The 27,413-nt window shown below is 47.8% G+C and overlaps 1 protein-coding gene across 1 annotated transcript in view; it reads right to left on the bottom strand.

Moving 5' to 3' along the window:
- Positions 1 to 27,413, bottom strand: part of ACER1 (alkaline ceramidase 1) — a 58,309-nt gene that overhangs the window by 7,384 nt on the left and 23,512 nt on the right. The window contains exons 3-5 of the mRNA XM_070792272.1: positions 3,750 to 3,864; positions 3,530 to 3,671; positions 2,151 to 2,288 (exon numbers count right to left, since the gene is read on the bottom strand). Coding sequence (XP_070648373.1) covers positions 2,151 to 2,288; positions 3,530 to 3,671; positions 3,750 to 3,864 — 395 coding nt within the window. The remainder of the gene's footprint in view (positions 1 to 2,150; positions 2,289 to 3,529; positions 3,672 to 3,749; positions 3,865 to 27,413) is intronic.

Genomic DNA, 27,413 nt, shown 5'->3' with positions numbered 1-27,413 from the left:
ACCCACTTCAGTATTCTTGCCTGGGAGAATTCCATGGACAGAGGAATCTGGTGGGCTATAGCCCGTGGGGTCGCAGAGAGTCGGACATGACTGAGTGATTTAGCATGCACACACACACGTAATTACACAAGATGCTGCCTCTGGGGGAGGTGGGGAGAATCTGGGTGAAGGGTACACAGGACTCTGTGTACTATTTTTGCAGCTTGCTCTGAGCCTGTAATTATTTCAAAATAAAAAGTTAAAAATATAGCATAGTGACTGCAATGGATTGAAACACTTCAGAGATAAATGTCCATGAGTTCATAATGCTTTAAAAAAAACTCTCATGGGTCCTTACCAGAGATGGCTAAGGCACCAACTTGTTGCTCTGGAAATTAATTTTTAAAAGGGAAAGAATTAACGCCCTATCCTGTCTTTCCTGTCCAAACTGTATTTCAAGATTGATGAGCAAACATTCTTCTGTCTGGATGAATGGACTCCAGATAATTAATGCAGAAGGAATAATAGAATCTGAAAATCACACTTTTGCACCCTCTAAGGAGACCACGGGTGGAGACAGCATGAAATGGCTGCTGAAATCATTAGGGGAAAGGGCTGTAGAAAACTTTATAATGAGGGATCTGGATGACACCATCTGAATCCACAGATCAAACAAAATGGCACTAAATGTAGGACGACCACTCATCATGAGGTCTTAATGGGCTGGAACAAATGACACCCAGTGCCACACATGAAGTGAAAAAAAAGTTAAAGCTAAAACTAGATCTATTAATTTACAGAGGGAAAAAAAGGAATCAGGTTGGAAGACACCACAGGAAGCAGTTGGCCAAATCCAAAATTCAGGATGTACTACAGGACAAATCTTTGAGCTTCTGTTATCAAACCAGAGGCATGAAGAAAGAGGGAGGGAGGAAAGGACTGCTATAAAAGAAGGAAGACCTGAGGGACTGCGTTTGTCTTCTGATTTAAACAAGACCAAGCACAAGAAGACGTCTTTGGGAAACTGAGGAAAGGTCAGTGCAAACTGGGTATTATTTTTAGATGCTATTCTAAGGAAGCATCTTCCATTCACCTCTCTAGATCCTGTGCTACCTTTTTCCACCCAGCCCTGAGCCTCAAGGGCTGGCTGGGTATGGGGTGGGGGAGCTGAGTTATGTGGACCTGGAAATAAATATTCCAATAATACCCTTCCTCCACCATTTGATTCCTTGCTGGGGCTCCCCATTGGTCAACCCAACTGGAAACCATTGACCTACCCAACTGGAAGCCATTGGCCAACCCAAATGAAAACCATTGGCCATCCCAACTGGAAACTGTTGGCCAACCCAACTGGAAATCATTGACTTACCCAATTGGAAGCCCACACAACCTCCCTCTGGGATTGGCTCAGGTAGGACTGTAACCAACAACTGGAGGTCACAGCTCTGGCCAAGAAGACTCTCTCCGCTACCTCTCTCCTTCCAGATTCTTGCAATCATTCCTTTCCATCACTCCCCATCCCAGGTCTCCTGATGAGCATGGAGTCCCACTGGTACTAACGGAGGGATTCTAAATGATCTCTAGTGATGTTCCCACAGTCTGCCCTCTCCTTTGTAAGCAACCCTTTTATATAACTCTCTTTAAATGGCCCCATTTGGGAGTTCCTTCTCTAGCCTGCCAAGACCTAGCATGGGTTAAAAATGATAATTTTTTTATCAGGAGAGTGAAACCCTGAACAATTAATGGGTGACATTATATGAAATCTAGGGGGTTAGAGAATGCAGGTTGGGGACTTCCCTGGTTGCCCAGTGGTTAGGACTCTGAGCTTCCAATGCAAGGGGTGCAGGTTCCATTCTTAGCTGGGGAACTAAGATCCTACATGCCATGTGGCCAAGAAGAAGAAAAAAGGAACACAGGTTGGTAACATGCTGTTGGGGCTGGTTAGTGGGCACATGGAGATTTATGATACAATGCTCTCCACTTGTATGTGTATTTGGCAGTTTTCAGAGAAGAAGGACAAACTCTGCCTTAGGTTTCAAATCCTGGTCCTGCCCCTAGCTGGTGAATGATTCTGGGGAAGGGAACATGGTGAGGTTTTTCTTTGGGGGGGGGGTGCGGTTCTTGGAAGAGAAAGGGGTGCCACCTCTCTGGGCACCTGCAGTCACACCCACTTCTTATACTCCTGGACCACGATGTAGATAATGTGCAAGCCAATGGCGTTTAGGGCATATGCGTTGATCGTGGGCCTCAGGAAGGACAGGAAGGTACTGACCAGGCTGATGATGATGATCAGTGAGCTGTACCGAGACCTGGAGGAAGAGAAGGGCTCAGCTGTGGCAGGGGCAGACAGGGGGAGGGTGGTTGAGGGGTATTCCTGTGGGGTTTGGGTAGTCACACGGAAATCTCATGGCTGAGATGGATGAGAAAAGGGAAGGGGTTCTGAGAAGTCCCACTGAGCTCAGAAGACGGTCTTAAGACTCCCAGGTGGGCTCAGTCAAAAAGGTCAGATGAGGGTCCCAAGGCCCAGGTAAATTCAGGCAAGAGTCTCAGGTGAGCCAGGTGGGATTAAGGAAGGAGCACCAGGGGTCCCAGAAACTATTAGGAGAGAAGTCCTGAAGGCTTGAGCTTCCCCAGTGGCTCAGTGGTAAAGAACCCACCTGCCAATGCAGGAGACCCGGGTTCCATCCCTGGTTCAGGAATATCCCCTGGAGAAGGAAATGGCAACCCACTCCAGTATTCTTGCCCAGAGAATCCCATGGGCAGAGGAGCCTGGTGGGCTACAGTCCATGAGGTCACAAAGAATTGGACACGACTGAGTGACTAAAGAGCAGCAACAGCCTGGAAGGCTCAAGTGGGTCAGATAGGGTCAGGAGAGAGATTCAGATGGGTCTCAAGTCAACAAAAAGGGGACCCAAGAGGATCCAACGAAAGACGCCAGAGAGACCAGGTGACAGACTCAGGGAAGAGGTCTTGGGCCCCAGGTAAGCTTAGGCATGGGGTCCTGGGATGCTTTGGAGAAGAAAATGGCAACCCACTCCAGTGTTCTTGCCTGGAGAACCCCATGGACAGAGGAACCTGGTGGACTACAGTCCATAGGGTCGCAAAGAGTCAGACACAACTGAGCACGCACTCGCCTGGGACCCCAAAGTAGGCTCAGAAAGGCTCTGGAGAAGGTCTCAACTCTCCAGGTGGGATAAAAGGAAGAATAAGCAGGTGGGTAAGGGGACAACAGAGGACGAGATGGTTGGATGGCATCACCAATTCAAAGGACGTGAGTCTGAGCAAACCCCAGGAGATGGTGAAAGTCAGGGAAGCCTGGGGGGCTGCAGTCCATGGGGTCACAAAGAGTCAGAAATGACTGAGTGACTGAACAACAACCAGGGGAGGACTTCCAGGGTCCCAAGTATGCTCAGAAGGAGGGTGCCTGAAAGTCCGGATAGGTCAGGCAGGGTCAGGAAAAAGTCCTGGTGTGTTGAGGGGAGGGATTCCAAAGGGTCTGAAGGATAGGTGGGCTCCAGTAGGATTGACAGAGGGCCCGCCCCTGCCCAACCTGTTCTGCCCTAGGAAGGCGGGGAAATAGCAGCGGGGCAACCATATGCTGTAGCCGCTGGCCAGCAGCCACAGGATAGCGATCTCATCCAGCATCTGGCCCAGGAAGCTGAGCGTCATGTGAAAGTACATGGAGAACAGTCCTGGAGGGAGAGACAAAGGCAGGTGATCAAGGGTGTTGTCCCTCTTGCCCCCCACCCTGTCCCAATGTCCCCACCTACCTGTGACTGTGAAGAGAACGAACAGCACGTAAAGGTAGCGGGAGCGTTGCTGGATGTATGGGCGCATCAGAAATGTCATGAGGGGCCCAAAGATGAAGAAGGTGACATTGCTGAACTGGAGAAGGAGGGGAAAGCATAGTGAGGGGCTGTCAGACAGAGGAGGCTGAGCTCGGTCACCCTCAGTCATTATCCATCTGGTCAGCAGCCGTCTCTCAGGCAGTGAACCGACCCAGGGTCTATCCATCTTCCAGCGGACCAGTCAACCACTCATTGGTAGATCCATTACTCCATCCATTACTCTGTGGGCTCCTTAATTCATTCAATGCACATGGTGAAGACTATCTACTTACATTTTCCTTTCGGCAACAGTGTCCCCCAAGTTTGAGCTGGGCATTCAACTACTCAACTCAAGACTACATTCCCCAGCCTTCCTTGCAGCTCACTGTGGCCTTGTGACCTGCTCTAGCCCACAGGACAGGGCTGTAGATGAATCTATCAATATAACTTCCAGGTCAGTTCTTGAGAAGCTTGCCTGCTTGCAAGTTCTTGAGGCTTGCTCTCTACTTCCTATGGACTGAAATGCAAACATAGTGGTCATGAACTGGCCTTGGCCTAGTGACTCACTTCTAAAAAATAGCCTGAAGGGACTTGCCTGGCAGTCCAGTGCTTAAGAATCCACCTTGCAATGCAGGGGGTTTCCTTGGTAAATCTGTCTGCAATACAGGAGACCTGGGTTCAATCCCTGGGTTGGGAAGATCCCCTGGAGAAGGGAATGGCTACCCACTCCAGTATTCTGGCCTGGAGAATTCCATGGACAGAGGAACCTGTCAGGCTACAGTCCATGGAGTTGTGAAAGAATCAGACAGGACTGAGCAATTAATACTTTTCACTTGCAATGCAGGGGACATAGGTTCAATTCCTAGTCAAGGAACTCAAATCCCATATGCAGTTAAGCCCCCACATCTACTGAGCCTGCACACCACAACTAGAGAGTCCATGTGCTTCAACAAAAGATCCTGCATGCCAGAACTAAGACTGTGACTAAAACTCAACTCAGCCAAATAAATAAGTACTAAAAAAGAAAAGAAATACAGGGAGCAGGGACTTCTCTAGTGGTCCAGTGGCTAAGACTCTGAGTTCCCAATGTAGGGGGTCCGAGTTCTATCCTTGGTCAGGGAACTAGATTCCATTTGCCACAGCTAAAGATTCCTCATGCTGAAACTAAGACCTGAAGCAGCCAAATTAAAAAAAAAAAAAAAAAAAAAAAACAGAGCACAGTGGTGGGTATGGGGAAAATCATTCACCTGATACAAGGTCAACATCTATAGCCTAGGTCCTGGTCACCTGTACAGGTTCCCAAGACAGGAGCCCTCCTGTTCCAGGAGAACCCAAAGCTCTCCTGGGACAATGATGGATCAGCCCAAAGGTCACCATTTAAGAACCCAGCCTTGGCAAACTGGTTTCCCAGCGCATGGTCCCACCTACGTCCTTGTTTTCCATGTCAAAGTCTCTGATGTTTATCAACGGACAAGGTCAAACACATCTCCAGGAGGGCCACCCAGTTCACAGAAGCTCCCCTAGAACACAGAGATCGCCCCACCCCCAACTTGCCCTGTCTATATCACGAAACCCTACCCACTGGAACAGATACCCCTGCCAAAGCAGGATACCAGACTTTCTCCTTTAGGAATCTGAAACTTGGAGCAGGCACAAAGCCTGGGAGTCACCAAGATGGAGTTGCATCATTGACAACTCTCTACAGAGGCTCTGGGATATTGTTATGATACTTGAGATGTGACAACTATTTTGCCACCCATGAGAAGACAAGGCTGAGGAAAAAAAAAAAAGCGAATGCTTGAGGACAGTATTTGCACATCTGCTGAATCCTGCAGACCTACTGTGGGTCCCAGCCTTCCTAAAACAACTCATCTTTCCATTTTTTAACACATCTCACTATCTTTCCAATATTCTCTCTTTCCCCCTCTTGTTTGTTTCTTTGTTTTTGTTTTTGCTTAAGTTAGTTTTTTTTTTTAATTGAAGTATAGCTGATTTACAATGTTGTGTTAAATTCAGGTGTACAGCAAAGTGATTCAATTATACATATATTTGTTCTTTTTCAGATTCTTTTCTATTATAGGTAATTACAAAATTCTGAATGTGATTTCCTGTGCTATACAGTAGGTCTTTATTGATCTATTTTATATAGGAGTAGTTTGTATCTGTTAACCCCAAGCTCCTGGTGTATCCATCCTCTTTGGTAACCATAAATTTGTTTTCTTTGTGAGTGTTTTGTAAATAAATTCATTTGTATTATTTTTTAGATTCCACATGTAAGTGACATCATGATATTTGTCTCTGTCTGACTTACTTCACTTAGTATGATAATCTCTAGGTCCATCCATGTTGCTGAAAATGGCAAAGTTTCATTCTTTTTTAAAATTTTATTTATTTATGGCTGTGCTGGGTCTCCAATGCTGTGTGCAATGGGGGCTAGTTGCGGTGAATAGGGGCTGCTCTTCAATACAGTGCACAAGCTGCTCGTTGCAGTGGCTTCTCTTGTTGCTGAGCACAGGCTCTAGGTGTGTGGGGACTTTAGTAGCTGCAGCACATGGGCTTAGCTGTGCCATGGCATGAGGGATCTTAGTTCCCTGATCTGGGGTCGAACCCACATCCGCTGCATTGGCAGGCAGACTCTTAACCACTGGACCACCAGGAAGTCCTATTTCATTTGTTTTTATGGCTGAGTAGTACTCCATTGTATATATGTTCCACATCTTCTTTATGCAGTCATCAAAGGACATTTAGGTTGTCTCCATGTCTTGGCCATTGTAACAATGCTGCTATGAACACAGAGGCGCATGCATCTTTAATTAGTGTTTTTATCTTTTCCAGATATATGCCCAGGAGTGGTAAGGTAGCTCTCTACAGGCTGAGCCCCATGAATCCAGCAGCAGTGGTATATTAGCTAGGGTTCTTTCGTAGCAAGCAACAGAAAGTGATTCTAATGAACTTAAACTATAAATATAAACTGTGTGTGTGTGCATGTGTGTGGTTACTTATTTAATTGACCAAATTATTTATTCATGTATTTGTTCTTTCATTCATTTATTACAAGGAGCTCGGTAATGAAAGGAATTGCAGAGAACAAGAAAACCAGAACCAGGAATAGCTTTGGCCCTTTAATAGACAATCTCTCCAGGGGGCAATATTGGGTACGAATGAAAACAACTGTATTCAGTCCTTCTGTGCAGGCCCAAACTTCAAATTCCAGAGAGTGGGGATGTCCCTGGTGGTCCAGTGGTTAAGAATCCACCTTGCAATGCAGGGGAAGCAGGTTCAGTTCCTGATTGGGAAACTAAGATCCCATGTGCCACACAGCAACTAAGCCCACGGGCCACAACCACTGAGCCCATGTGTCATAGCCGCAGAGTCCATGAGCTGCAACAGGAGATCCCACGTGCTACCACTAAGACCTGACATAGCCGAATTAAAAAAAAAAAAAAAGTCTGGAGAGTGTAGCCTGGGCCACATCTGATCCTTGGAGGAGACTACTTCGAGTGACCATCCCACCAAGACCATAACCAGGTGGCTGATGAAGGGGAAATGGAGCCATGGATACTGAATGGGCAAAAACCCCACACAAATCTGACGTCCCCTCCATCTTCAGCCACATGCAAGCCCTTAGGGAAACCAAGCATGCCTGAAGATACTGAGCCATCCAGCCTCCCAAATTCTTAAGCCTCCGCTTAGAACACATCTGTGATTCCCATACATCAAATCCAGATTCTTTAACTTGGCTTACACATTCCCTCTGTAACTACCTTTCCCCACCTTCAACTGTACAGTCTGGGTGGAAAGAATAACTCAGCTCCTCCAAAGGAGTCTTACTTTACTTCTTACCTCCTTGAGTTTGCACAGACTCTTCCCACTGCCTGTAAGGCTCTCATTCCCATGTAGCCCTCTTTGCCAGCCCAACTACTCTGCATTTAGCCTGGGGATTGCTTTCTTCCTAAAGCCTTCCTAAGCTTACAGGGCAGGGTCAGGGTGGTCTTCCTTTGTGTCTCATGCAGTCCCATATTTCTGACCCTGGTCTTGCTGTTCTAGAACTATCTGGGTCTCCTGCTACATCTAGTCTTGAGAATAGGGATTGTGGCTTCCACCTTCTCCATTATAACCTCAGGAGCCAGAATACAGTACAAAAAAGTCTTACTGAATGACCCAGATAACCACGATGGCGTGGAGTCAAACACCCTACAGTGTGAAGCAAGTGGGCCTTAGGAAGCATTACTATGAACGAAGCTAGTAGCGGTGATGGAACTCCAGGTGAGCTATTTTAAATCCTAAAATATGCTGGTGTTAAAGTGCTGCACTCAGTATGTCAGCAAATTTGGAAAACTCAGCAGTGGCCACAGGACTGGAAAAGGTCAATTTTCATTCCAATCCCAAAGAAGGGCAATGCCAAAGAATGTTTAAACAACTGTACAATTGCACTCATTTCACATGCTAGCAAGGTTATGCCCAAAATCCTTTGAGCTAGGTTTCAGCAATACATGAACCTAGAACTTCCACATGTACACGTTAGGTTTAGAAGAGGCAGAGGAATCAGAGATCAAATTGCCAACACCTGTTGGATCACAGAGAAAGCAAGGGAATACCAAAAAAAATCTACTTCTGCTTCACTGACTATGCAAAAGCCTTTGTGTGGATCACAACAAATGCAAAAATTCTTAAAGAGGTGGGAATACCAGACCACTTTACCTGTCTCCTGAGAAACCTGTATGTGGGTCAAGAAGCAACAGTCACAACCTTACATGGAACAACTGACTGGTTCAAAATTGGGAAAGGAGTATGACAAGACTGTATATTGTCACCCTGCTTATTTAACCTCTATGCAGATTTCACCATGCAAAATGCGGGGCTGGACGAATCACAAGCTGGAATCAAGACTGACGGGAGAAGTAGCAACAACCTCAGATATGCACATAATACCATTCTGATACCAAAAACTGAAGAGGAACTAAACAGCTTCTTTTTTATAAAAAAAAATTATGTATTTATTTATGGCTGTGCTGGATCTTTGCTGCTGCTTCTGGGCTCTTTCTCTAGTTTTGGTGCCTGGGCTTCTCACTGCAGTGGCTTGTCTTGTTGCAAAGCAAGGGCTCCAAGCTCGGGCTTCAGTAGTTGTGGTGTGTAGGCTTCCAGGGTCTAGAGCACAGGCTCAACAGTTGTGGCTCACTGTCTCAACTGCTCCCAGGCGTGTGGGATCTTCCCAGATCAGGGATTGAACCTGTGTCTCCTGCACTGGCAAGGGAATTCTTCACCACTGAGCCACCAGGGAATCCCTAAACAGTTTCTTAATGAAGGTGAAAGAGGAGAGTGATCTCCTATTGACTGGCTCTCAAAACAGTTCAAATGGATTTACCTGTCACACATAGGAAAACACTTGGCAAGGATGTCCCTGGTGGCCCAGTGATTAAGAATCCACCTGCCAGTGCAGAGGACATGGGTTCAATCCCTGGTCCTTGAAGATCCCACATGCTGAGGGGCAACTAAGCCTGAGCGGCACCAACTTAACTGAGCCCACATACCTAGAGCCCATGCTCCCAACAAGAGATGCCCGCACATGCCACATCTAGAGAAGGCCTGGGCACCGCAACAAAGACCCAGCTCAGTCAAAAAAAGTAGTGAATTTTAAAAAATACTTGGCAGAGGGTCCTGCATCTAGAAAGTTCTGAATAGAAGGTGCTATAACTTCCTAATTACTTTCTAGTTACTTTCTAATCTTTTGAGCACGTGACTTTACAGGTTGTTCTTAATCCTCACACACCCATCAAGGCCAGGCTTTCTAGCTCCTGTTTGGCAATGTGGAACCCAGGTCTCAGAGACGTAGAGTGATGTCTCCAAGGTTGCACACCTCTGAAGTTTGCTTTTACCTGGTGCTTTGAAAGATAGGATGGGAGTTCCTCGTGGTCCAGTGGCTAAGAGTCTACACTCCCAATGCTGGGGGCCCGGGTTCCACCCTTGATCAGGGAACTCGATCCCACATGCCACAGCTAAAGATCTCACAAAACGCAACTAAGACCCAGTGCAGCCAAGCAAATAAAAAATGTTTTAAAAATTTAAAGAAAAACAAGAGGACTAGATGTGTGGTGATGACTAAAGGGGGGCTCCCCTGTTTCCTGGATATGTCATCTAATTTCTCTGAGTCCCCCTTTCATGCAAAAGTAAAATTCATGCACCATTAATGCTGTCTAGGTTTTGATGATCCTCTCCTATTGTACTGTAAACCTAGACAGTGTATTAAAAGCAGAGACTTACTTTGCTGACAAAGGTCCAAATAGTCAAAGCTATGGTTTTTCCAGTAGTCTTTCCATGTACAGATGTGAGGGTTGGACCATAAAGAAGGCTGAGTGCTGAAGAACGGATGCTTTTGAACTGTGGTGTTGGAGAAAACTCTTGAGAGTCTCTTGGACTGCAAGGAGATCAAACGAGTCAATCCTAAAGGAAATCAACCCTGAATATTTATTGGAAGGACTTCTATGAAAGCGGAAGCTCCAATACTTTAGCCACCTGATGCAAAGAGCTGACTCATTGGAAAAAACCCTAATGCTGGGAAAGACTGAAGGCAGGATGAGAAGGGGACAACAGAGGATGAGATGGTTGGATGGCATCACTGACTCAATGGACATGTGTTTGAGCAAGCTCCAGGAGATGGTGAAGGACAGAGGAGCCTGGTGTGCTGCAGTACATGGGGTCACAAAGATTTGGACACAATGAGTGACTGGACAAGAACAACAACGATGCTACCACGAAGGCTGTTGGCAAGGGATAATGGGTGCATGAGGCCAGGCATTGAAAAGCTACCTTGCTGGGGACATGGTTTCAGCTCAAGAAATAGTAAAGGCTGCTGCTGCTCTTGTTATTGTTGAAGGAGATAATAATAGCAGGCTTATTATTGGTACAGATACTCCAAGCTCAGCTGCCTACATAATGAAGGTAGGGGCCCTTGAGTGTGTAGAATGAGGACTCAGTGACAGGCAGTGCCTGTAACTAATAAGCTCCAAGTGGCTTCGGAGTCTCTGATAGAATCAGAGCCCAAGTTTCCCAATCACTGGCCCCACCCAGACTCCAAGAGTTGGGCGAGGCACCCGCCCGAGATTACCGCCAGTCCTGAGCTCTCACGCGCATGAGCTGGACTGCTTGCGACGAGGCCCCGGAAGGTGACTTCACCTCAGTTCAGTCATTCACTCACTCATTCATTCAGTCAACAATCATCCACCCCTTCAGTACTGTCTGTGTGCTCAAGGACACTGTTGTTGTTGTTGTTCAGTCACTAAGTTGTGTCTGACTTTCTTCGACCCCATGGACTGCAGCAGGCCAGGCTCCCCTGTCCTTCACTATCTCCCAGAATTTGCTCTAACTCATGTCGATTGAGTTGGTAATGCCATCCAACCATCTCATCCTCTGTCAGCCCCCTTTTCCTCTTGCCTTCACTCTTTCCCAGCATCAGGGTCTTTTCCAATGAGTTGGCTCTTCACATCAGGTGCCCAAAGTATTGGAGCTTCAGCATCAATCCTTCCAATGAATATTCAGGGTTGATTTCCTTTAGGATTGACTGGTTTGATTCTGCAGTCCAAGGGACTCTCAAGAGTCTTCTCCAGCCTCTTGCATTAGCAGGCGGATTTTTTTTGTTTTACCATCTGGGCCATCAGGGAACCCTCCCTTCAAGAATATTGCCAGTGTCTGAAACAAAGTCCCTGGGACTTCTCTAGTGGTCCAGTAGTTAAAATGCCACACTTCCACTGTAAGGGGCATGGGTTTGATTCCTGGGCAGGGAACTAAGATTCTGCATTCCACATGGCATGGCCAAAAAAAGAAATAAAAAACCCTCAAAGTCCCTCCCTTTTACCAGGTATCCAGTCAGAGTTTGGGGGTTATTCTGTGCCTCATTTTCCTCCTCTATAAAATGTAGGCCTTGGGGTTTCCCTGGTAGTCCAGTGGTTAAGAATCTGCCTATCAGTACAGGGGTTCAATCCCTGGTCCAGGAAGATCCCACATGCTAAGAAGCAACTCGACTCGTGGGCCACAGCTACTGAACCCACACCGCCTAGAGCCAGTTGCTCTGCCGTAAGAGCAGCCATTGCAATGAGATGCCGGCACACTGCAACGAGAGAGTGGCCCCACTTGTCACAACTAGACAAAGCCGGAGCAGCAACGAAGACCCTGTGCGGCCAAAAATAAAAAAGTGTTAAGAAAAAACCCACAGGCCCTATCTCTGAGCGCCACGGTGAGGACTGGAGAACTGAGTGCTGCAAGACCAGGGGGTTTGGGCAGTTTTGTTCACTGCTGCCAGCCCCCAGTGTCTAGAACAGTGCCTGGAGTGCAGTAGGTGCCCAGCAAATTTTTGTGGAGAATAATACACGCAAAGAATATGTGCCAGGGGAATTCCCTGGTGGTCCTGTGGCTAAGACTGCACTCCCAATGCAGGGGGCCCAGGTATGATCCCTGGTCAGGGAACTAGATCCCACATGTGGCAAATAAGAGTTCACATGCCCCAACTAACAGATCCTGCATGCTGCAACTAGGACCTGATGCAGCCAAATAAATAAAGGCTTTTTTAAAAAAAGAATATGTGTCAATAGTGCGTACATGTGCCTGGCGCTTGCGCAGTGCGCCATGGGGCAGCTATTATTCTAGAATGCTTTGCTGTTTGGATCATCAAAATCTGGCACGGCATCTGGTAAGTGGATGTGGCTGAATTCCTTAGGGCTGGAAGGAGGAAAGGGAGCGAGATGGGGGAAGGGAAGGAGGAGAGGGAGGAAGGAAGGAGATTGACTTGAATTAACGCCTCACCTCATCTCAGCCTTTCTCATTTACCCACCATCCTGGGATAAAACCACAGCCCCGGGACTTCCCTGGTGGTTCAGTGGCTAAGAGTCTTACACTCCCAATGCAGGGGTCACAGGTTCGATCCCTGGTCTGGGAGGATTCCACACGCCGCTGGGCAACTAAGTCCGAGTCACAAGTACTGAGCCCAGAGCCGCAACTACTGAAGTCCACGCTATAGAATCTGTGCTCCGTAACAAGAGGAGTCGCTGCAACGAGAAACCTGTGCACCACGATGAAGAGTACGCCCCCCACCCCCGCCGCTCATCACCACCAAAGAAAGCTCATGCGCAGCAATGAAGACCAGAGCAGCCTAAATAAATAAAAATTTTTAAAAAACATGCTTCTTTCCAAGGCACGACTTCACCTACTGTGACTTCCATGAAGACAGAAAACACCTGTTTTATCCTCAGCTGTGTCACCAATGCCTTTAAAGTTGGGCACCCAGTAGGTACTCCAGAAGAATTTGTTGAATCAATTAAATCAAGAAACATGGCTGGGGGGGCAGGAGGGATAAATTATAGTGTAAGATTAATAGATACATACTGCTGCTGCTGCTGCTGCTGCTAAGTTGCTTCGGTCGTGTCCGACTCTGTGCAACCCCAGAGACAGCAGCCCATCAGGCGCCACCATCCCTGGGATTCTCCAGGCAAGAACACTGGAGCCGGTTGCCATTTCCTTCTCCAATGCATGAAAGTGAAAAGTGAAAGTGAAGTCGCTCAGTCGTGTCCGACTCTTAGCCACCCCATGGACTGCAGCCTACCAGGCTCCTCCGTCCATGGGATTCTCCAGGCAAGAGTACTGAACATAAAATAAACAACGAGGTCCTATTTTCAGCACAGGGATCCATACTCAATACCCTATAATAAACCATAATGGGAAAGAACATGGAAAAGGATTTCCTTGGTGATCCAGTGGTTAGGACTCTGCATTCTCACTGCTGGGGCCCTGGGTTTGATCCCTAGCGGGGTAGCTAAGATCCCACAAGTAGTGAGGCATATATGCTATGCTATGCTATGCTAAGTCACTTCAGTCGTGTCCAATTCTGTGTGACCCCACAGACGGCAGCCCACCAGGCTCCCCCGTCCCTGAGATTCTCCAGGCAAGAACACTGGAGTGGGTTGCCATTTCCTTCTCCAATGCATGAAAGTGAAAAGTGAAAGTGAATATATTCTTTGTGTGTGTGTATCTATCTATCTATATATATATCCCTTGGATTGACCAGGCAAAAACCCTGGAGTAGGTTGCATCTCCTGCACTTCAGGCAGATTCCTTACCCACCGAGCCACCTGGGAAGCCCCAGCGCCCCACAGAAACCCCCTTGTTGCATAGGAACTCAGTCCTCTGAAGTAGGAAATGGCAACTCACTCCAGTCTTCTTGCCTGGAAAAGTCCACAGACAGAGGAACCTGGCGGGCTACAGTCCACGGGGTCCCAAAGAGTCAGACATGACTGAGCACCATGCATGCACTTGGTCAATATCTGCTGAATAGGAGGAATGAATGAATGAGTTTTTCTTCCCTAGCACATACCACAACCTGGCATCCTATGCCCTTCAGTCTCGTTTAGTGCTTCCATCTCCCAGGACACCAACCCCACTGCCCGTGAGTGCACACTCAGTCGTGTCCAACTCTCTGTGACCCCCTGGACTGGAGCCCACCAGGCTCCTCTGTCCAAGGGATTCTCCAGGCAAGAATACTGGAATGGGTTGCCATTTCCTCCTCCAGGAGATCTTCCCCACCCAGAGACTGAACCCATATCTCCTCTGTCTCCTGAATTGCAGGCAGGTCCTTTACCTGCTGAGCCACTGGGGAGGACCCATTCCAGCCCCATGACAGCAGGCATTTCTGTGTGCTTTGATCACCACTGTGTCCCTGGAGCTGGAGCAGTGCCTGGTTCCATCAGTTTCCGATGAATGAAGAGGGAAATAAAGGGGTCATTTCAATCTACCCCGGCGTCAGCTCTAGGAGGCCAGCGGTGGGGGGTGGGGGGGTCACCGATGCCTGTTTCTGCGAAGGAGAAGAGAGATCCAGAGGGACCTACTGAGTCTGGGCCCGGGATGTAGCAGGGGCGTTCTCGTCAGTTTCAGGTGTGCAATTATCCTATTCATGGCATCTGCTCTCCCTGAGGGCAGGAACCATGCCCTCCTTAGTTTCTGCTGGGCCTGGCATACCAGAGGTGCTCTGGAATTAATTGCTGTTGCTGTGGGAATTCCCTGGCAGTCCAGTGGTTAGGACTCAGCGCGTTCACTGCCGGGCACAGGTTCAATCCCTGGTCCCTGAAACTATTAATATGATCCTGCAAGATGTGCAATGAAGCAAAAAAAAAAAAGGAAAGAAATTGCTGTTGCTGTGAATGTTGAGAAGAAAGGCAGAAGAAGGAGGTGTGGTTTTGAGCTCATGGGACCTGTCAGTCACAGCCAGGTGCTCAGAGAGGGGCAGGCCTTGTGCCTGGGTCACAGGCATCCAGGGAAGAGAGAGATGGGAGTTATTAGCACACTGGAGAGGCCAGCCATGCCAAGGTTGTCTGAAGAGGAGGTGAGGAAGCTGATGGAGGTGTGGGCACTGCAGCTGACAACCTCCTGGCTCTTATCACCCTGTCAGTTCAATACCCACCCCCCACCAGACTCGCCCTACTCATTCCCACCTGCCCATGCAGCTCCCCACAGCAGGCACGCCATCCCACTGCTCTGGATCTGATCATCTGAGAGGGAGTTTTCTAGGGAGGATGGGATGCAGAGCTTCTGAAACTTTGGCAGGATCCCAGGGAAAAAATTTCAGCAGCACAGCTGCCTCTGGGAGTTAAAGTCAGGGTTGGGGAGCCTTGAAACACCTCCCTACACCACTTGAAACTCTCCCAACTTAACAGCAGCCCAGAAGGAGGCCACCAAGCCAAAGCAAACAGGCACCGACTGGGGTGGCCCACACACCACGAACCATGCTCATCCTATTCCAATCCCTCCCACCACGCTGTGTTCCAGCTGCACCACACTTCCAGACTCCTGGCCAGACTGTGAAACGCAATCAGGTGTCCCAGCCACCCCCACAGTGTGGAGTCCCCCATGCTCCCAGGTCTGCCATGGCTCCCCAGTGCCCGTACAATGGCGCATGGACTCCTCTGCCTGACAGCCTTGTCTTGGCCTCTGGAAACCTCACCAGCCCCTTTCCTCACCTTCCGTCCCACCCCCTCAGGCAGGCAGCCTAGGTGCTGGCTTCCAGCTACCAGTTCTTGTCTCTCACCTCAACACCTTGGCATATGCTGTTTCCTTTGACCCATCCACTTTAGAGAACATTAACTTATTCCTTAAGCATCGAGGTTCCCTCCCCCACCCACCAAACGGAGGTGTCACACCCCACCCCATGGTTCCCCACCATTACTTCGGGAGCCCTCTTTCTCCCTTAGTCATGAGCTAACCATGGGGTTGGGAGGAGTCCACTCTTAATTCTGAACCACCCCCTCCACAGCCTGGGGGCCCTAAGCCTCTCTGGGACCTGGAATCACCCAGCACAAGTTGGTTTACAGCATTTTTGCTGAATGCATAATGAGCCAATCGATGAATACAGGAAAAATTTCAAACACTCCAACTCAGTATTGAAAGCTTCATCTATGCATTCCCCCGGTGGCTCAGTGGGTAAGAATCCACCTGCCAATGCAGGGGACATGGGTTAGATCCCTGGTCCGCAAAGATTCCACATGCCACAGAGCAACTAAGCCCCATGGGCCACAACTGCTGAAGCCTGAGTGCCCTAGAGCCCGTGCCCAGCAAGAAGAGCGACCACAATGAGAAGCCTTCACACGCACACAGCAACGAGAGTAGCCTCCGCTCACTGCAACCAGAGAAAGACCCCGAGCAGCAACGAAGACCCAGCACAGCCAAAAATAAAATTTGTTAATTAATTTTTTAAAAAACCTTCATCTTTACCTGGCCCCATGTTTTGGGCACAGAGACACACCTTCCCAAACTGGTTGTCCCTCTTTTACTTCTAAGACTTAGCACATCATTTTCTTCTCTTCTGCTCCCTTTCCTAGACTCCTACCAGCCTTGGTGAGCTCCTATTCTTCCTTCAAAACCCAGCTCCTAGGTGCCCTCCTCCATGAAGCCTCCAGAAACCTGAGCCGAGTCCTCCAGCACATCCTTCTTCTATACCCTGACTGTGTTGAGCTGGGCCCTGCCTCTACCAACTCCAGGCTCACGGCTCCTTTCCAGCAGATCAACAAGAAAGCAAAAGATTCTTCAGAGAGCACTGTTTTCCAATTACAAGTTATGACTCCTAAATGGATTGTGATGAAATCCATGTGAATGGATTTAAAATTTTCTTTCATGGGCTTTTCCTGGTGGTCCAGTGGTTAAGAATCCACCTTCCAACGCAGGGGACGTAGGTTCAATCCCTGGTTGGGGAACTAAGATCTCACATACTAAGGGCAACTAAGATCAAGTGCTGCGATTACTGAGCTATGAGCCTATGGGCACAACTAAGATCTGATGCAACCAGAAATAAATAAATACTAAAAAAAATTTTTTTCTTCTACATCGTCTTTCATTTACATACCTAGATCAAAAGCATGCTTTTAAATAGCTGCCTAGTATTTTGACATGTATTCAGCACTACACAGATTGGTGAAAATGTTATGGTTTCTTTTTCTTTTTTGGCTGTGCGGTTTACAGGATCTTAGTTCTCCAACCAGGCATTAAATCCAAGTCCTCCTCCCTGGTGACTCAGATGGTAAAGAATCTGCCTGCAATGCAGGAGACCCCGGTTCCATCCCTGGGTCAGGAAGGTCCTCTGGAGAAGGGAATGGCTACCCACTCCAGTATTCTTGCTTGGGAAATCCCGTGAACAGAGGAGTCTGGCAGGCTACAGTCCATGGGGTCGCAAAGAGTCTGACACCACTGAGCAACTAACACTTTCACTTCACTCTTCAGTGAATGCGCAGAGTCCTAACCACCAAACTGCCGGGAATTTTCTATGGCTTCTTTTTTATTCACTTATTTATTGCCATTGCAAATGTCTCAGAGGTGACATTATACACAGACTTTGCCAGCCATAGGCATTGTCTCTTTGGTGAAAGTTCCTAGAGGTACAATGGCAGGGTCAGGGGTAAAGTTTATTTGTAAATTGATGTCTTTTTTAAATATTGATTTATTTGGCTGCACCAGGTCTTAGTTGCAGCATTTGAACTTTTAGTTGTGGCATGTGGGATCTAGTTCCTGGACCAGGAATCGAACCTGGGCCCCCTGCATTGGGGGCACAAAGTCTTAGTTACTGAACCACCAGAGAAGTCCCTGTAAATTGATATCTTGACACAAGTTGTCAACTTGCTCGAAGGAGGCCACAGAATGTGAGTGTGCCCACATTCATTAAAAAAAACAAACTCATTTTTAACTCCTGATTTGAGAGGCCAAAAAGAAAAAAATAAATTGTCTTCAATTTGGGCTTTACAAAAGAAAAACTTCTTATATGAACAGGAAGCAGACTACAGCTCCCTGAGTCAAATCCAGCCCACTGTCTTTTGTATGGCCCATGTGCTAAGAATGATGTTTACAATTTTAAAAGGTCACAAAAAGGGAATTCTCTGGTGGTCCAGTGGTTAGGACTCAGATTCCATTGCAGGTGGCAAGGGTTCCATTCTTGGTTGGGGAACATCCCAGGAAAAAAAAAAGGTTTCAAAAATTAAAACAAGGACAATATCTTGTGACACGTGACAATTACTTGAAATTCACATTTTGGTGTCCACGAATAAAGTTTTATTGGCATTCAGCCATGCTCTTCTGTTTACATATCATCTTGGCTGATTTCTAGCTACAAGGGCAGAATTGAGTAGTTTTGAAAGAGATCATGTGGCTCCCCAAAATCCAAAACTACTGTCTATTTGGGCTTTCCAGGTAGCTCAGATGGTAAAGAATCTGCCTGCCAATGCAGAAGACACGGATTTGATTCCTGGGTTTGATCCCTGGGTCGGGAAGATCCCCAGGAGGAGGGCATGGCAACCCACTCCAGTATCCTTGCCTGGAAAATTTCATGCACAGAGGAGCCTGGTGGGCTGCAGTCCATGGGGTCGCCAAAGAGTTGGACATGACTTAGCTAAACAACATTGTCTATCTGGTCTTCACAAAAAGAGTTTGTGGGGGCTCCCCTGATGGCTCAGGGGTAAAGAATCCGCCTGCCAATACAGGAGACATGGATTGGATCCCTGATCTGGGAAGACCCCACATGCTGCAGAACAACTAAGCCTGTGCACCACAACTACTGAGCCTGTGCTCTGGAGCAACTACTGAGCCCATGAGCCACAACTACTCAAGCCTGTGTGCCCTAGAGTCCGTGCTCCACGACGAGAGAAGCCACTGCAATGAGAAGCTCGAGCACCGCAACTAGAAAGTAGTCCTTGCTCATCGCAACTAAAAAGCCTCCACAGCCAAAAATAATACATAAAATTATGTATATATAAAAGGAGTTTGTGGATCCCCGAAGTATATGCCTTATTAGCTAAAGTGATGGGGTTAGGGAACTCGGAAGTGTGTTGGAGGAGAAAGTCTCTTCTATAACAACTCAGATTCGATTTCCCCATGCCCTGATCTATTTGCCAAAGCCTTTTGAGTAGAATAAAAGACATCCTAGGGAATTCCCTAGTGGTCCAGTGGTTAGGACTTGGCACTTTCACTGCCAGGGCCCGCTTTCGATCCCTGGATCAGGGAGCTAGGATCCCACAAGCTGCACAGCCAAAAAAGAAAAAAACAAAAAAGATGTCCGAGGTGAATACTGTCTGGTGACACTTCTGTTTCTGTCTGATAAGTATCTGGAAAGGCAGGTATTGGATGCTGATGATGTAGAAATCTGTCGGAATATGTGTCATGACCAGAATCGGTTTTTAGACCTACAGCCTTGGCAAGTTACCTACAAGCTATTCAATTTTCCATATTTAGAGACGGGCTGAGGGCCCAGTGGTTAGGACTGTGCTTCCACTGCAAATAGGTACGGTTCAACCTCTGGTCCAGGATCTAAGATCCTGCAAGCCCAAGGGCACAGCAAAAAAAAAAAGACAGGTTGAAGAAGGATAGCATGGAGCAGAATTTTACACAAGAGCACACAGATCCGGATGCAGCCCACACCTGAGCCAGCCCTCTCTCCATGCCGTCTGTGGGGTGGGGCTGGAGATGGAACTTTCTGGACCACTGTGGAATGCAGAGAGGAGGGTTCCAGAACCCCCAACCCTCTTCTCTGCCTCTAGGCATTGGCATATTCAGCCCCCTCCCATTTTATAAGGAAAGGCCATTGAGGGCCAGGAAGGGCCAGTATCTCAAACGCTGGGGCAACTGCAAGGATGCCTTGGTTCTCAAACTCTCGGGCTCCAGCTTGGAAAGTGCTGAGGTCAAAGGTAACAGAGTCAGAGCAACTTGGGTATTGTGGCACTGAGCTTCCCCTTCTCCAAGAACAAAGCCTCTCTTGGATGTGTCAAGTTCAAATCCCACATTTGAGTACCAGCGTGACCCTGGGCATATCCTTCAGTCTCCCTGAATGCCTGTTTCATCACCTGGAAAATGGGATTAACTAACTCCATATACTATGCATGCATGCTAATTTGCTTCAGTCGTGTCCAACTCTTTGCAACCCCATGGACTATAGCCCATCAGGATCTTCTGTCCATGGGATTTTTCAGGCAAAAATACTGGAGTGGGTTGCCATGCCCTCCTCTGGGGGATGTTTATATGTGGTGCCTAATTCCCAGGGAAGATTAAATGGGGTTTTTCAGGCAAAATATTTAGGACGATGCCTGGCACACAGTGAGTGCTCAATAAAGGCCATTATGTGCAAGATTGCATGTTCATCATTTATTGAGCATGTATTGTGTGCAGGGCACAGAGTAAAGGATGTTTCCTCATTACCCACCATCCTGGGGACTCCAGGAAATGTCCCCAGCAGCCCGCACAGGACAGCATAGCTGCACGTGTCTTTGCTCACACACATCTTTCAAGCTTCAGTTAAATGCCACTGCCATTGACACATCCATTGACACAGGATTTTTGAGCTCTTTTCCTGTGCCCCCATAGCAAGGGCTGGGGAAAGGATGACCAGTCATCCTGCTATACCTGAAACTGAAGGGTCTCCTGACACAAGACTTATGGTGCTGAAACCAAGACTGTCCCAGTAAACCGAGATGATTTAATCACCCTGGGCTGAGAGTATAGCTGAGAATAAAGTAGACATAACCACCTACTCCAGGAAGTCCTCCCTGATCCACCCCTCCACCACTGGCTCAGAAGCCACCTCTTGGCTTCTCTGAAGCTGCCTTTGCACCTCCCTTTACAGCAGCATCACCCTGGCTTATGAATGCCTGGAGTAGCCTCTGTATCCTCCATTCCAGGAAGGCAGAGAGGACTCTTTTTCAGGTCACTATTGCGAAGCTCATGCCAAACAGAGACAGTCTAGTGAATGAAACCCAGCAAGGCAAGCCTTGCCTAACAGATGAGCAAACCGAGGCCCAGAGAGGCGGGCCACTGGAGCAGGATTTCCCAGCAAGGAGGTGGAAGAGCTGGGGCTTGAACCCCTGTTAGCTGAGACTCTGTCCTGCCAGCCCTCCCACCCGGCCCCTCACCGTGTTGTAGAATTCGGCCACCAGCTGTGAGTACTGGAAGTTGGGCTCACACCAGTCCACCTCGGAGCTCTGGTAAGCGAAGACGCTGGGCATCTCGACACCTCACCTGCCGCCCGCTGGCTGTGTCTGGCAGAGAGCAGCATCTGAGCCTACAGAGGGACAGGCCCAGCCAAGGCAGGGAGAGGATGGCAGAGTGCCCTGCGGCAGGCAGGTCAAGAGGAGGAAAAACCTGCTGGACGGCTCCCTGGTTGCACCAGGGACAGCCTGCCTGTGAGGTGGTGGCAGCTGCCCTGGGCATAAGCAGAGGGGCTGGCACCATCCAGGGAGGGCAAGGGGGAGTGGGAAAGGGGGCCTCCCTTCCCTGCTCCCTAGGAGTGGGAGTTAGGGAGACTGTTCCTTGGAACAGTAATTTTAAATACTGGTGATGTTAGATCACCATCCTCACTTTACAGATGGGCAAAGTGAGGCAGAGGGCAGTCCTTTGCATAGAGCATGCAAGGTGAGGACACCAAGATGTGCACATAAGCAGGCTCCTGACTCCAAGCTTCTACCCAGATGCTGCCTTTAAGCTACATATCGCAGCCTCCCAAATCCAGGCCAAGAGCTGCACATCTGCCCCCACGGACTCTACTCAGCTCCCTCGGGGGCCTTTGGTGATATGACCTCCTTTGAGGGTCCCAGTCTTCCTGTCTGGGCTATGGGAGACTGGGCTGGATTGAAACCATTTCTCTTGGGCAGACAAGACCGCAGATACCTGGAGGGTCTGAGTTTCCAATGAATGGGAGGGGACTGTGGAGTTCCAGGCCTGGGGTTCCCAGTCCTGACTTTCCAGGGCTGTGGAAACCTCTGGTTTGAGAGTCAGACAGACTTGAGTTTGAATTCTGAGTTCCTCCCATTCCTAAGCTGTGTGACCATGGGCAAGTGAATTCACTTCTTTGAGCCTCAGTTTTCTCACCTGTGAGATGAGAAATAATAGTACTTCCCTCTTAGGGATTCTGTGAAGATTTAATAAGCTGATACAGCATTTCCTTAAGGAGAACATTTTTTGGTGAGGTGGACCTGCATTCACTTAGCTGTGTGGCGAGAAATCTATTTACTCTTTTCAATTCTCAATAGTTAAAAAGAGGGGCTCAGTTGATGCTAATATATGTTTATGCCTCAACATTTAATCCCTTTGTTTGATAAACACAAAGTACTGTTTGCCTGCCTTCAGCAGGCAACAGTATCCAGCTAGACCATCTAGACATTATTTACTTTATTTTAAAGTAAGTTTGTCTTCTAGCTGCTCATAGCCACTTTCCATTCATGGCAGAGTTCTTACAAAGTTTCTTTTTAAAAATAAACTTACTGAAGCCTTATCATTCTTGCGGTAGTTACAAAAATCTATACAGGTGAAAAAAACCTGCATAGACAGATATGATAGACACACAGACATGAATAATGACAAACTGTTGACATCTGAATAAGGTCTACAAATCACACTGACATAAGTTACTTGGTTTTGAAATTGTAACATTATATAATATGTAACCCAGGTAAGAGAAATTGGAGAAATATGATAGAAGGATACAGATCTGTCTGTACACTTTTTGCAACTTCTTGTGAGTGTACAATTATTCCAATATAAAGAGTTTTTTAAGTAACTGGTTTGGGGTTTTCAGTGGTGGATGAATAGCTCAACAAAATGTGGTCCACCCAAGCAAAGGGATATTATTCAATGTTAAAAAAGAAGAAGATTCTGACACCTGCTACAATATGGATGAACTCTGAGGATATGATGCTCAGCGAGAGAAGCCTGTCACAAAAGGACAAATACTGCCTGATCCTACTCACAGGAGGTCCCTAGAGGACCTCAAACCATAGAGACAGGAAGTGGGGGCCAGGGGCTGGGGGTGGGGCGGGGAGTGGGTATTTAATGAGCACAGAGTTTCAGTTTGGGAAGATAAAGTCCTGGAGATGAATGGTGGGGATGGTTGCCCAACATGTGAAGCTACCTGATGCCACTGAGCCTAGGCTCAAAAACGGTTAAGACAGGGACTTTCCTCATGGTCCAGGGGTTAAGAGTCTGCACTCCCAATACAGAGAGCACAGTTTCCATCCCAGGTTGGGGAACTAAGATCCTGCATGCTGCAAGGTGTGGCTAAAAAAAAATTAAGATGATACATTCCATGTTATGTATTCAGTTCAGTTCAGTTCAGTCGCTCAGTTGTGTCCGACTCTTTTCGACCCCATGAATCGCAGCACGCCAGGCCTCCCTGTCCATCACCAACTCCCGGAGTTCACTCAAACTCACGTCCATTGAGTCAGTGATGTCATCCAGCCATCTCATCCTCTGTCATCCCCTTCTCCTCCTGCCCCAATCCCTCCCAGCATCAGAGTCTTTTCCAATGAGTCAACCCTTCGCATGAGGTGGCCAAAGTATTGGAGTTTCAGCTTTAGCATCATTCCTTCCAAAGAACACCCAGGACTGATCTCTTTCAGAATGGACTGGTTGGATCTCCTTGCAGTCCAAGGGACTCTCAAGAGTCTTCTCCAACACCACAGTTCAGAAGCATCAATTCTTCGGCGCTCAGCCTTCTTCACAGTCCAACTCTCACATCCATACATGACCACTGGAAAAACCATAGCCTTGACTAGACAGACCTTTGCTGGCAAAGTAATGTCTCTGCTTTTGAATATACTGTCTAGGTTGGTCATAACTTTTCTTCCAAGGAGTAAGTGTCTTTTAATCCCAATTTTAAAGTAATTGATCTAGGTTTTTAAAGGGGTGTTATTTGACAAAATACCTTAAGTAAATAAGAGTTTAGGGAGGGGGTGGATATAGGAAAATCTTGAGGGTTGTCTGTAAAGTCAGAAACTTGGGAACTATTGAGTTGTGTATGTATGCTTATGGTTCAGCCCAGAGCTGGCACTGAACTAAAAGAGGCTATTATACCACCATCACCACAATCACCATCACCATCATCACCTGTTTTTGCTGTTCAATCACTCAGTCGTGTCCGACTCCCTGCAACCCCATGGACTGAAGCATGCCAGACTTCCCTGTCCTTCACTATCTCCCAGAGTTTGCTCAAATTCATGTCCATTGAGTCAGTGACACCATCCAACCATCTCATCCTCTGTCGTCCCCTTCTCCTCCTGCCTTCAATCTTTCCCAGCATCAGGGTCTTTTCCAATGAGTCAGCTCTTTGCACCAGGTGGCCAAAGGATTGGAGCTTCAGCTTCAACATCAGTCCTTCCAGTGAATATTCAGGGTTGATTTCCTTTAGGATTTCCTGGTTTGATCCCCTTGCTTTCCAAAGGACTTTCAAGAGGCCTCTCCAGCACCACAGTTCAAAAGCATCAATTCTTTGGCACTCAGCCTTCTTTATGGTCCAACTCTCACATCCATACATGACTACTGGAAAAAACACAGTTTTGACCATATGGCCCTTTGTCAGCAAAGTGACATCTCTGCTTTTTAATATGCTGTCTAGGTTTGTCATAGTTTTTCATCCAAGGAGCAAGCATCTTTTAATTTCATGGCTGCAGTCACCATCCACAGTGATTTTGGAGCCCAAGAAAATAAAATCTGTCACTGTTTCCACTTTTTCCCTATCTATTTGCCATGAAGTAATGGGACCGGATACCATAATCTTAGTTTTAAATGCTGAATTTTAAGCCAGCTTTTTCAATCCCCTCTTTCACCTTCATCAAGAGGCTCTTTAGGGACGTCCCTGGTGGTCCAGTGGTTAAGACTCCATTCTCTTAACGTAGGGGGCCCGGGTTCAATCTCTGGTCAGGGAACTATATCCCAAGTGCTGCAACCAAGGGCTTCCCTGGTAGCTCAGATGGTAAAGAATCCCACTGCAATGTGGGAGACCTGGATTCGATCCCTGGGTTGAGAAGATCCTCTGGAGAAGGGACCGTCTACCCACTCCAGTATTCTTGTCTGGACAATTCCAGGGACAGAGAAGCTTGTCAGGCTATAGTCTATGGGGTCGCAAAGAGTCAGACACAACTGAACGACTTTCACACTCACACTTCACATAAGCAAAGACCCAGCATGGCCAAATAAATTTTAAAAGGAAAAAAAAAAAAAAGAGGCTCTTTAGTTCCTCTTCACTTTCTGTCATTAGAGTGGCATCATCTACATATCGGAGGTTGTTGATATTTCTTCCAGCTTGTGAGTGATCTAGCCCAGCATTCCACATGATGTACTCTGCATAAAAGTTAAACAGGGTGACAATATGCAGCCTTGCTGTCCTCCTTTCCCAATTTTGAACCAGTCAGTTGCTTCATGCAAGGTTCTAACTGTTGCTTCTTGTCCTGCATACAGGTTTCTCAGGAGATAGATAAGGTGGTCTGATAGTCCCGTCTCTTTAGGAATTTTCCACACATCACCATTAGCACCACTACCATCACCATTTCCATCATCACCATCATCGACAAGATGTCAAAGACTTCCATGTTCACACTCTGCCAGGAACACCACCACCTTTAAGATCCTCTGAAGGGATGGAAAAGATGTCACATTTAGAGGTGACAAAAGTTTCCAGAGCCTGGATTCAAAGCTTGGCTTGGCTCTCTACCAGATCAGCAACAACCAAACTGTAGCCATAGCCCACCACCGTCGCCATCACCCCAGCCTCTCCAAGCCCAGTTGGAAGCAGATAGCCTCCCACGTCCCTCCCTAGTCAAATCTGGGCCAGGAATAGTTGTCAGGATCTGGTTCTCCTGAATCTTGGTCAAGGTTTAACAGCCAGAAGGAAGGTGATGAGAGGTGCCTACGCCCAGCCCAGCGTGGGGTTGGGAAAATTGCCTGCACACACAGACTGGGGCAACAGGATGGTGAGACAGCTGTGTGGGTGCTGCAGGGTGGTGCTCGCCTTCTGCCAGATGGCAGGTGTGTGAAGTGCCAGAGCCTGGGTGGAGAGGTGACAGGTCTCCGTGGGCATGCAATGAATTAGCACAAACAGCAGCTTGAGACAATACACCTTTACTATCCTACGGTGCTAGAGAGGAGGAATTCAAAAGGAGTCTTATGGGGCGAAAATCCAACTGTGGGCAGAGCTGTCTCCTTCCAGAGGCTCCACGGGAGAGTCCAAACTCTAGATTTTCCTAGTTTCTAGGGGCGTCCTGCCGGAGAAGGCAATGGCATCCCACTCCAGTACTCTTGCCTGGAAAATCCCATGGACAGAGGAGCCTGGAAGGCTGCAGTCTATGGGGTCACTGAGGGTCAGACATGACTGAGCAACTTCACTTTCACTTTTCACTTTCATGCATTGGAGAAGGAAATGGCAACCCACTCCAGTGTTCTTGCCTGGAGAATCCCAGGGATGGGGGAGCCTGGTGGGCTGCCATCTATGGGGTCGCACAGAGTCGGACACGACTGAAGTGACTTAGCAGCTTAGCAGCAGCAGGGACCACCTGCATCCCTGGTTCATGGCCCCTTCTTCCATCTTCAAAGCACATCATCCCCTCTTTGGAGGTCATCATTTTACTCCATCTTACCCCCTTTTCTCAGATTTGGAATTTCTTATAAAGACTCTTGTGAAGACTGGATCCACTATGTAACACAATCTTCTCTCAATTCAATCCTTGAATTAAGGATCTTTAATTCAATGACACCTTTGCCATGGAAGGGCTTCCTTGGTGGCTCAGAAGGTGAAGAATCTGCCTGCAATGCAGGAGACCCAGGTTCAATCCCAGGGATGGGAATATTCCTTGGAGGAGGGCATGGCAACACACTCTAGTACTCTTGCCTGGATAATCCCATGGACAGAGGAGGCTGGCGGGCTACAATCCATGGGGTTACAAAAGAGTCAGACAGGACTGAGTGACTAACACTAACACTTTGCCATGGAAAGTAACATATTGCCAAGTTTAAGTAACAAGGATGTGGACACTTGGAGGGAATTAATCATCTACTTGGACTTCCCAGGTGGCTCAGGGGTAAAGAATCCACCTGCACTGCAGGAGACTCAGGTTCCATCTCTGGGTTGAAAAGAAGCCCCGGAGAAAGAAATGGCAACCCACTCCTGTACTCTTACCTGGGAAATCCCACAGACAGAGGACCCTACAGTCCTACAGGTGGGTGACAGGCCATGGGGTCACAAAAGAGCCAGACAGGGTTGAGCAACTAAATGACAACAAGTCATCTACTCACCACAGAGGGATCTCAGGATTGGGGACCCGGGGCTGAACT

Source organism: Bos indicus, chromosome 7 (genome assembly GCF_029378745.1).
Source record: "Bos indicus isolate NIAB-ARS_2022 breed Sahiwal x Tharparkar chromosome 7, NIAB-ARS_B.indTharparkar_mat_pri_1.0, whole genome shotgun sequence".
Taxonomy (NCBI): Eukaryota; Metazoa; Chordata; class Mammalia; order Artiodactyla; family Bovidae; genus Bos; species Bos indicus.
The sequence above is the reverse complement of the archived record's forward strand: the minus strand, read 5'-3'. Positions and strand labels throughout refer to the sequence as shown.